At 34.0% G+C, this 11,700-nt stretch overlaps 1 protein-coding gene across 3 annotated transcripts in view; it reads left to right on the top strand.

Annotated features, from left to right (window-relative positions):
* The first annotated feature begins 6,605 nt into the window (after nt 1-6,605).
* The window catches only part of LOC133878960 (electron transfer flavoprotein-ubiquinone oxidoreductase, mitochondrial), a 33,622-nt gene continuing 28,527 nt past the window's right edge, over nt 6,606-11,700 (top strand). For all 3 annotated transcript variants that reach the window (XR_009902028.1, XM_062317525.1, XM_062317521.1), the window contains exons 1-5: nt 6,606-7,239; nt 8,232-8,308; nt 9,344-9,450; nt 10,044-10,125; nt 10,204-10,312. Coding sequence is in view for 2 of the 3 variants with exons in the window: in XM_062317525.1 (XP_062173509.1) it covers nt 6,699-7,239; nt 8,232-8,308; nt 9,344-9,450; nt 10,044-10,125; nt 10,204-10,312 (916 nt within the window). In the remaining variant the exon portion in view is untranslated. The remainder of the gene's footprint in view (nt 7,240-8,231; nt 8,309-9,343; nt 9,451-10,043; nt 10,126-10,203; nt 10,313-11,700) is intronic.

Consider the following 11,700-nt stretch of genomic DNA (forward strand, 5'->3'; position numbering starts at 1 on the left):
TGTTTTGCTTCTTGTGTGTAAAGAGGAGACACTTTTGGTTCAAATGGAATGAGAGGGATGTGCGTGAGAAGCAAATTCACACACCTCTTCATTCAATTAATGCAAAAGGCTAGGTGACCTATATTTTGATAGCATAGGGATGAATCCGTGGTCCAGTTTTTCTTAAAAAATCTTGGCTTGTGCTACATCATTTGATTCTCTTACACAGTTTCTTCTTTTTTCTTTCTTTCTTTTTCTTTTTTACTTTTTTTTTTTCCTTGCTTGCTTCTTTCTTCTCTTCATTTAATGCACATGGATTCCAAATCTAACAAAATATGTTGCACTATATATATATATATATATATTTATTATACACAAAAATGCTACACTGTCGTTATGATGCTCATATAATATTATAATATTAGTATATATAGTTATTCTATAAATATAATGCTAATATTGTGATACTCACGAAAGTAGTTGTACTATTATCGTAAGTTGCTGTAGGATAGGCTTTTTAAATGTTATTTTTGTAAAACTATGTAAAAATAGTTCTGCATGTAGTTTGTTTACATACGTAAACACGTGGTTATGCTATTATGATAAAAGCAAAGCATAAAAATGGTATTTTTACAAAATCGTAGTTTTAAAAATTAGACACTTTTTGACGTTTTCAGTCGGTAGTTTTCATTGTACATATTTCACATACAATGTCTATGGACCCATTTACGTCCAAATTGGTCAAAAAAAATGAGGTTTCAAGATAGTTTGCAAAGTCTGCATTACTGTCTGTGGTACCTCGGTCAATTAAGCTAGTCACAAAAAGTTTAGGGTTTCTCAGGAGATGCCTCGTTGACCGGGGCTTGGGGCAAAAAGTCAAGTAGGATTCTAGTGACACTCGGTAGATCCTTAGTCAACCGAAATCAGTCAAAACATAAAGAATATGGTTTTTCTTGAGGATTTTGAGGATCCTATGGTTTGACTAAAGTCATAGGTTTTGAAATGAAGATTTGAACCTAACCAATATATACGATATAAAATGCAGAGAAACTAAGGAATTGGTTTACGAAGAGTTATTTTAGGAGATTAAGCAAAAGTTGCAAGTATAAATTTATTGACCCTACATTATTTTATAAAAACATGATATACAAAGAAAAATATCTTTGCTTACAAAAGAAAAAAAAAAATTTGAATACAAGTATCAATCTATTTTATAATATTTTACATGTTTTAAATGAAAAATGGGTTTTCAAAAAATATGTGAAATGTATGCATGTGAGAACTTGGTTGTTAAGTGTGGTTATACACTTAACACCTCGTTGTTAGGAATGGATAAATAAAGTTGTACAACAACCTAACGGTTAAATGAGGTTATAGACATAGCACTTCAAAGCTATAAGAGTAGTAAAATAGTAGCAACTCGGCAATTAAGTAGTAGTATGCACTTACCAAACTCCAGCGGTTAATATACACTTATCTATGTGAAAGATGATGTATGAACATGTCAGTATACGTATTTTGTGAAGTAAAGCTCGAGATATGATATGATATGCATTGTTATTGTTTTAAACTACCGATTTCATAATCATGATATGAAGTGTTTTATTGATCTATATTTTGGGATGTGGAGTTATTTATATTATAAAGGAAATGAAAAGGAAAATATGAGGTTTTTATTATTATGTACAAACTTCTTTGTTCAAGTAGTTATACTAACAACTTTGACATTTTGGTAGCAAAATCTATTTGGGAAAACTCTGTATAATGATAGCTATTATTATGAATGCTAATTAAAGTTAGGAAAAACTTCACTTGCCACTCTGGATTATTTATCACTTTTGCAATCATACCCATAAATTTTAAAAAGTGTCACTTTAATATATTCATCTTTAATTTTTTTTTTCAATTTCACAAATTTGTTAGATTTTTTCGTTAAATCCTAATGGAAGGGTGTCGAAATTCCTAAAATACCCATTTTTTGAGGGAAAAAAGAGAAAGAAAAAAAAATGCAAAGATTTAGGCATTAGTCAAGATTTAACTAAATTTGCAAAAATACCAATGTCTAAATCTTATATATATATATATATATATATAATAAGGTTATTTTGAGAATTTTGACAAGATTTAACGGAAAATCCTAATGGATTGGTGAAATTGAAAAAAAAAAAATTGAAAGATGAATACACTAAATTAACATTTTTTAAAGTTTAAGAATATGATTGCAAAAGTGATGAAAGATAAGGGGTGGTAAGAGAAATTTTCTCTTAAAGGTATTTTCAAAAGGGGGCTTAAATTACAAAATTGTCAGTATGCTTAAACTTGCAAAGTCGTAGACTTACACATCCACCTGTAAAATTGTGGTAATTTTATATATGCTGAAGAAGAGGAGGATGAAAGCCTATATGCATGTCTTAGCTTTTGTTCATGAGGTTGGCAGGAAGCCTCAACTTCTAGAAACACTGACCTACTATAGTAAGATTTTGGGTTTAGTTGCCGTTTGTGGCACATTTTTAGAAATAATTTATAAATGTATATTATAAGTTTGAAATAATAATGTTTAATATTTATATAAACTGAAGTTTATTTAGAAGCTCTTGTACACATGGGTTTGAGATGAGTTTGTGGTTTCAAAATAAAAGAAAAAAAAAATATATGTTATATTTTCCGCTGCGTGAGTTCTATTATTTTTATATGTAGTAGCTTCATGTGAAAACTCCATATATTTTCCACTTGCGACTTGTGTATAAAGTCGGGGCATAATGTCCGCCATCATGAGTGCCACCACGAGCCATGACATATTACACTCATTGGAATGAGGGACGATTAGGAAAACCAAAGAAAGAGCACAAATGAATAGGAAAAAGAAACTATAGATGAGGGACTATTGGAGGTCGATTTTTTTACCAAGTCACCCTGAGGAATGAGGGACTATTGGAGTACTCATGATATAGGAAGAACTAATGGGCCTAGCCAAAGGCCCATTGGCCCAAAAGGCATATCCAAACCCAACCCTAGACCCGAGCTCACCAAAAAGCATGCACACAAGAACACCTCCCTTAGCCGAGGCCTCAAACAGAAACAAACTATATATGAGGAAGACTCGTTAGCCAAGGAATCACAGAAAAAGAAAGCAACCAAGACAAGGAATCACATAGAAGGGAAGCACCAAGTGAAGGAATATCATAGAAAAGGAAGGTAGTCGTTGGTTGTCCTCTCCCTAAGGAGTAAGGAAAGCCATCTACATGCTTTAGCTGACTGACCTCTTGAAAACGCACACATTAAGGGAAAATGGCCGACAACTCCAAAGAGCATAGGAAATAAAATCGTCACATTTAATAGATGATACCATGAACAACAAAACTTGCCTTGCTCCACATACATAGCAACCCAAGACAAATAGTTTCTATAAAAAGGTGAGAAAAAGGTAGCTCAGATACATTATGATTATTAATTTTCTCTTTTATTGATACTTTTGCTTATATCCACATTCTATTTCTATCTACCCTTTTTCTCTAATTGACCCTCGTTAACTTAGGCATCGGGCATGATTCCACCGTTATCACTAACATGCCACTCTGACCTTTATTTATTTATTTTTTTGCAAAGCTCCAACATCAAAGTTGTCACTGCTTCAATATAACAAATTAATGTTGTCACAGAAAATTTGTATGTTTGGCAACCTAGTTTTTCTAAAACAATTTTTATTAATTTTTTTTTTCAAAAACAAATTATATTTTATCCAATTTTTTTTTAATTTTATCTCACAAAGTCAAACCTCGAAATTCGCGCAGTAAATTATAGTTGAATTAGTTTTTTAAAAAATTGAACACCCAAACGTCTTATTAAAACACTCAATTTAAAATTCTAAAAGATTGCACGTTTGAGAGTGCCACTAAGCACATTATACATTTGTATGAGCTAAAAAAGTCTTACAAAACTTTGAGCATAAACATATTTTATTTTAGAAGGGAAAAAAATCGAATGATAGGAACAAAAGGTTTGCATGTTTCTGGTTTAATCTTTTTAGAAGAAGAAGAGGGAGAGAATAACATAGGGTTTGATTGGATTTGCGATTTAAAAAATAGCAATTTTTAAATGTACAATTTAGAAACAAGATTTTTTAAAACTGCAGTTAAGCGTTTGTCAAAATTACAGTTTGACCGTTAAAATCGTAGTTTAGCCTTTAAAATTGTAAGTTCTCAAAAAATTATCACATTGTTTGTGATTTGAAAATGTAGATTTTCTATGTTATTAGTATTGCAATTTTTTGAAAACATAATACTGAATAATCAATTTTCTACGATTTTGATTAAAATCGCACTTTTTACCTATGAAATCGCAATACCAAGCATAACCATAAAAAAGAAGAAGAAAAAATTACACTTAAACAAATAAACAAATTAATTATATTAATATAAGTATGGTGGATGGGCGATTGGGCATATACTTTTTGTGTACTTAGGGGCACCTTATGCTCTTAATGATATTCCCGATTTCTTATAATAAAAAAATGGAAAAAGTACACATACTCCCATAGTCCTCTCAAACTACCACCCAATTGTCAATGTACCTCAAAAATACCAATTGTGTCAATGCCCCCTCCAATGACAAAAATATCATTCATAAAATTATAAAAATTCATAAAATTATAAAAATACTAAACATGATTCAAAAAATGTAAAAAAAAAAAAAAATGTAAAAAAATAAAAGATAAAAAAAATCAAGGATTTTCATTTGTTTTTTGAAAATTTGTTTATTTCATTTTATTTTATATAATCCCTTGGTTTTTCATTTTTCTTGTTTTTGTTTTTTATTTTTTAGTTTTAGTTTTTTATTTCCAAATTTATAAGGATATATTTTTGTCTTTTTGTTGGCTTTAGGAGGAAATTGACATTTTTTGATAGTTTAGGAGGGACATTGACACAATTGGTAGTTTGTGGTACATTAACAATGGTTTGAAGAGGGTATGTGTACTTTTACCTAAAAAACTTATAGGTATGGTGAGAGAAATGGTAGATATATCGGATGGATGCGCAAATAAATTGTATTGAATAGAATAATAAAGGTATTAGTATATTTACTAGGGATAAACACAAAATAGTCCATGTGGTTGGCTTAAATTTCATTCGCTCTCTATCGTATTAAAGTGAATTTAGAGGTCTTTGGGATATACAAAAGAAATAATTTAGTCATTGAAATCAAATTCCGTTAAAACATTTCACGGATTCCGTTAGTTGCCGCATAAACGCTAATAAAATAATGATATGTGTCACTCTTAATAAAAAAATATAAATATAGAAACTGAAAAAAAAAACCTAAAAAAATATTGTTTATTTTATTTTTTTAAAAAAGAAAAAGAATAAAGGAAATGAGTGGATGCCGGTTGAGCAATCACCCATTTGGAGGCAAGAGGTGGAGGGGGTGGTCTCTTTCCTCATATATATATTTTTTTAAATATATATTTTTTAGTTTATATATGCATATTTTTAATATTTTTATTAAGGGTAACATGTGTCGTTATTTTATTGGCGTTGACGCTAACATGAAAGCTGTCGAAATCCGTTAAATGTTTTATGAAATTTAACTTCAAGGATTAAATTATTTTTTTAACGTACCTAAGAACTTTAAATTGAATTGAATTGAATTGATTTTGATAAGATAATGACCTATTTGTAATTTAGGCGAACCGTGTTAGCGGATTTTACGTTTGTCTCTATATTATACTCCGTTTGTTTCGACGTAAAATGGTTTCCGTCGTAAAATAGTTTCAGGGAAGTCATTTTTCATGAAACCATTTTCCGTCGAAAGCATTTTCCGGTGTTTGACGCGTACGGGAAATCGCAAATATTTTTTTTTAATTTTTATTCAATAATATTAATTTATAAAAATCAATTTTTATTCACAACATAAAAATATTAATGTAAAATAATATAAAAATCATCATTGACGAGATTCAGTCACTGACCGACAAGATTCTGACCATTTTTATCTGATTCTGGCTAATATAGCCAAAATTCGAGATAAAGGCCGGAATCTGAACAATTTCGTCGGAATTTGGGATAGTCGGATTCCGGCGAAAGTGGCCGGATTCCGGCAGTTTCACCGGAATCCGGCACAAAAGGCCAGATTCCGGCCATCTGGCCGGATCCCGGCCGGCTGGCCGGATCTGGCCAGGGCCGGCCGGGATCCGGCCTCTTTGGCCAGGGCCGGCCGGAATCCGGCTCTCTGGCCAGATCTGGCTAGATGGCTATATTCAGATCAGATTGGTAGCCGGAATCTGGCTGACCGAATTCCGTCGCCAGATTCCGGTGACATTAACTGGATGTTGTCGGATTCCAATACCGGCAATATTTCGATGGTGGTCGGCTATGCCGTTTAAAATAGATCGACTGCGTCTAGCGTATCCGAAATTTACTAAGCATTTTTGATCAAACAGAAATCATTTTTCGGTTAACTATTATTTTCGCCCTTACTAAATACTGAAAAATACCGAAATCATTTTCTAGAAATCATTTTACGCCGAAACAAACGGAGCAACAGTAAAGGGTGGGGTAGACACGTCGGTTATCCGTCACACCGGTTATATCCCCATTCAACAGCGTAAAGGCCAACGACTCTTCAAATCAGTTCGCATGATTCTCATTTTTCTTCGCAGCTAGCGTACTATAACAAGCGCATAACTGGGTTCAGTTATATATCTCTTAGCGAGTCTCTCTACCATGTTCAGGCTTCTCTTAATCTCCTCCAAATCCACCTCGCTCAGAAAACCCAACTCCACATCCTCCTTTACAGTCAGTAACTCACACACAAACCTTTGCGATTCAACAAGCTCAACTCTTTTCCGTCAATCCTCTTCTCATATCTCTTCAAACCCGTCTGCGTCTCCTACAAACCATTTCAATTTCATATATCCAACCAAAACTCCAAATGGGTATTCGTTTTCCTGCCGTTTGGGTCGAAGTTTCAGTTCCTTTAGCTCCCAGATTGGTTTTGGAAAGGTTTTTTCATCTGGGTATAGGCTGAATTACGAAAATTTCAGGAGTTGTGAGGAAAATGGATGTGGGTTTTTGAGGTTTCAGGGTTTTCTAGGTGGATTGAGGAGCTTCGCTAGTGAATCGGATCGGGAGTCTATGGAGTATGATGTTGTTATCGTTGGGGCAGGACCGGCCGGGTTATCAGCGGCGATACGGTTGAAGCAACTTTGCCGTGAAAAAGGTGTCGATTTATCTGTGTGTGTTGTTGAGAAAGGCGCTGAAGTGGGTATGTTTCTTAGCTCACTTTGATGGACATTGAATTTTGATCTTTTGGGTTGGTTTTGTTGAGGCTAAGTGATCACGTAGGCCGTTACCTTGCTTCCGAAATGGTTAATGGAAAGAAATACCTCAATGGGGATGTAGCATGTTAAAGAAATTTGAACTTTTATTGCAATTGAGCTGTCAATGCAACTTCGAATGACTTCATTCGTTGTCTTGTTCTTTCCTTCGCTTAATTTTGTTGATATATGTTGTGAATACTGTCCCGTGATTTAAATGATTGGTCTCTCTCTCTCTCTCTCTCTCTCTCTCTCTCTCTCTCTCTCTCTTCTCTCTCTCTCTCTCTCTCTCTCTCTCTCTCTCTCTCTATATATATATATATATATAAAGAAATTGTTTCAATGTTTAATTGACATCTCTGAGGAAAGCTTATTGTTACATGCATTTCATGTTATGGTGTTTTTGGATGATTTTAATCGACATTTGCAACCCAAGTGCAAGGTGCCATCTTAGCCTTCGCTGGCCAGAATTGCTCCCACACCTGTAGCATTTTTTATTGGCCTAATCAGCTGTCTACCATCTTGTAATTTAAGAATGTCAATAACATCTGACCTCCCTGGGATTTCATATATAAAGAGGAATATGAAAGCCAAGGTGTTAATGCTATAAGCTATTAACAGAATTGCATAGCCTGACAAAGATAGTATGGTTTTTTCTCTTTTTGGTTGGTCCCGACTTAGGTAGATGGTGCAAATTTTTATTTTATTTTATTTTTTATTTTTTTTTTAAAGTTAAATTTGGTTATGCATTTGAGTTTGTCATTTTATTTTCTCCTGTGAACTGCTGCCTGTCATGGAGTGTAAGAATAGAACTCATGCTTGATACATAAATGAGCTTAATCAAAATTTCTTTTTTCAATACTTATATGGTAGACTGTTTAAGGTCAATGCCATTAAGCAATCCTTGCTCACAGCCTTCTTCATTCCCATGTTATAATAGGTGCTCACATCCTTTCTGGGAATGTTTTTGAACCACGGGCACTGGATGAACTTCTCCCACAATGGAAACAGGAAGAGGTGCCCTTTTTTGTTATTTTCTTTTCTCCAATTTTACTTCAAAATGTTCTTTATATATTATATGTTGATGGAATAGCCATTCATGTACCAAATGTGCCCTTAGGTAATGCGTATGAAAATCACTCAATTTACTCTAGGAAGGTAGGACCAATCTGCCATATTGCTAGTGTTGCTTATTTATTTATTTATTTTTGATAAGTTAAATGTAGAACTGTATCAATTTTACCTACATGAGATTAGGTTTGCCCTCTATTTGGGCCTTAAAAAAAATTACTTTTACATGTAACTCTAGTAAGCTATATCATTTGAAATCCATAGTGAACTTCCATGTACCGGTAGCCTCGTAGCCTCGTGGGGCTTCTCCTTTGAATTATGGAGTTCTGGGGTTCATCTTGTTTGGGGTGTGATACCTTGGATTGGGTTTTGAATATTTGTATAGGCATGTACTATAAAGGTTGTTTACTAGGTGAAACTGAACTTGTATCGTGCAGAGGTGACTAATATTTCCCTAGGTCATGACTTGATTTATGGGGTTAAGTAGTTTTCAGCTATTCTTTGGAAGGGAAGAAAGAAAAAGGAAACAGGAAAAACTAATTGAGGCAAAAGGTCAAATCCCCGCTTTCATATTCTTAATTCCACTTTCAAATGTCACCATCAATGTCTTACTTATCAAAGTATATATACCCACACAAATATATTACTACAGTACTTATGTAGATATTTAGTTCTCTCTCTATATATGGACAAGTTATAATTATATAATGGATTGTCAAGTGTGAGATCCTTTTTTTAGATTCGAGTCATGCTTTGTAGTTCATAGGAGTATATCCCCTTCTCTACATTTTCTGCATGCATCCATGGATCTGCACAGAAAGAAGTAAATGATTAAAATGAGGAAGTAAAAAGCTGTTGGTGGTTTATCTGCTAATAATAAAGCATGAAGAACACATTATCAACTGAAATAATTTGTTAATTGTAATTCTCGTTGTCTTCTATTTAACTTTAGTCCATGTTCTCAACCAAATTTGCCTGCAGGCACCAATAAGCGTCCCAGTTTCTTCTGACAAGTTTTTGTTTCTTACGAAGAACCGTGCAATTTCACTTCCTTGTCCTTTTGATAACAAAGGAAACTATGTTATAAGGTACTTGTGTTATGTGCTTGTATAACGTGCGGAGCATTTATTTAGAAAAGCATGTTTAAATCTGAACTCGGTATTCTTTGGGCTGGCCAAAGCTTTTTTTTTTTTTTTTTTCACTTAAAGAAAGTGTGCCCTGCATGCATGTTGTGTCAGTATGGTGATTCCCTTGTTCCTTGGACACGAGACTTATGTTCAACAGCTAATTTGTAGTGGAGTTGGTAGAAGCTTGCTGGTGCACTAGTACATTGCTTGAGTCAACAATCAGAAGGAAAACTGAAACCAGATATTTTAACAGCCAATTTGACTCAAATATATCTAAAATTGGTTTTTAATGTCTTTGTTGAACCTAATATTCCTTTACTTCTTGAGATGGTTTGTGATAGAAATCTCTCCGTCAGAAAGAGGAATATTTGTTCAGCTCATGCTATGCAACATTTTCCAAGTTACTGTTTGTAGCATTCAAGATGGAAGATTTTGTTTTTCTTTACTTATTAGATGCTTTTTTCATCGTATGTGTGTTTTATTTTGGAACCCTTATTTTTACATTTAATGATTTTGTTTTATTGGAATAATCTTCTTGCTGGCCTCTGTTGTAGTTTAAGTCAGTTAGTTCGTTGGATGGGGATGAAAGCTGAAGAATTGGGTGTAGAAATATATCCTGGCTTTGCTGCTAGTGAGGTACTCCTTGTTTTGCTAGCTTGTGACCCCTCAGCATACTATTGGATGGTTTGTAATACAAGCTATGTAATTTGTCAGATATTATATGATGCAAATGACAAGGTCATTGGCATTGCAACTAATGATATGGGAGTTGCCAAAGATGGTTCAAAGAAGGAAAATTATCAGCGTGGTGTGGAATTGAAAGGCATCTCTCTCTCTCTCTCTCTCACACACACACACACACACACAAACAAGGCACACACAAACACATTATATAAAATATCTAAGGCGGAAAAGTTGGCCCCCATCCTCTGCATGTATGGCGCATATGCTGTTGCTAGATGTTGGTATTGCCATTTTAGAACTTCTGGTTGGTATCATCTGTGCTGGTTTGAGTTTGAGAGTGGCCACTACCACGCAAAAAATATTGAAGGATAGGGCTGTATCTAAGGCAGCTCTCTTAGGAGCCTACTTGGCTGGGACCATCACATTAATAACGTCCAGACATCTTCTGGCCTTTTGATTTATCATGGTTTCCAAACATTCAGGTGATGGTCAGTAGGTCAAGTGCACTTCAATAAACTATTCTGTATAGGGTGAATTCGGAACCAGAAGTGAGATACCTTATATAGATCAGAAATCACTACTTGGAATATACTATGGTCTGGCTAAGCTTATATACTGATTAGACGTTATAACTTGTGCAAGTCTTTGGATCTGGACAACTCTTCACTTTTTCATTTAATAGAACATGATAGATGGAAGGGGAAAATACATTTTACGTATTTTTTTTTAGTGATATGGCATTTTCTTATTGGGCATGACCGTAAGGGGGTTGTGTATTTTAGAGCCCAACCACAGCAGGGCAAAATGTATTTTTCCACAGATGGAAATATTCGTTATGTTTAACTGTTCAAGTTTACTATATTCACGAGTAACTTGTTTGATTTGAATTAAACATGTTACAGTACAACAATACTTTATAATGTAATAATACTAGCAGTGTTACTGTTGCCCCCAAAAAATCAGTTCCATAAAACAGATTTTAATTGCCCCTGGATTTCAGTTGCTATTTTCTCAATGATCACGGGTCCATCTTTTTGCAACATTTGGTTGGATATTGCTGAAAAATGTGGATCCTAGACAAAGCATTTTCCACTGGCAAATTGATTGCTTGTTGGCATTGATTTCTTTCCCTGCCCTTTCACATTCTGTCTCAGTATCTTGTATTCAGTCTTTTAGTTGCACCTATTTGGAAGATGGTGCTAATCTGCATTTTTTTGGTGTGTTTGGAAGGAAAGAAATCTTAGGTGCTTCGAGGATTTGGAGAGTTCCATGGAGGATATTTTAACTTTGATTTTTTATACTCTGTATCTTTGGACGGTGGCTTTTTTGTCTCCACTGTCGCTTAGTTTTGTCGATTTCCTTGGTCGTTTTTCTATTTAGATTTAGGTGTTTCCTTTTGTATACTTTTGGTGTACTTAGGAGCACCTTACGCTTTCAATAAGACTAAATTTACTCATAAAAGAAAATTTATACAAATATACATTCTTAACAAACAAAGATCAGGTGATCAATCATGGTTAAGCTTTC

The sequence above is a fragment of the Alnus glutinosa genome, chromosome 1 (assembly GCF_958979055.1).
Source record: "Alnus glutinosa chromosome 1, dhAlnGlut1.1, whole genome shotgun sequence".
In the NCBI taxonomy this organism is placed as follows: Eukaryota; Viridiplantae; Streptophyta; class Magnoliopsida; order Fagales; family Betulaceae; genus Alnus; species Alnus glutinosa.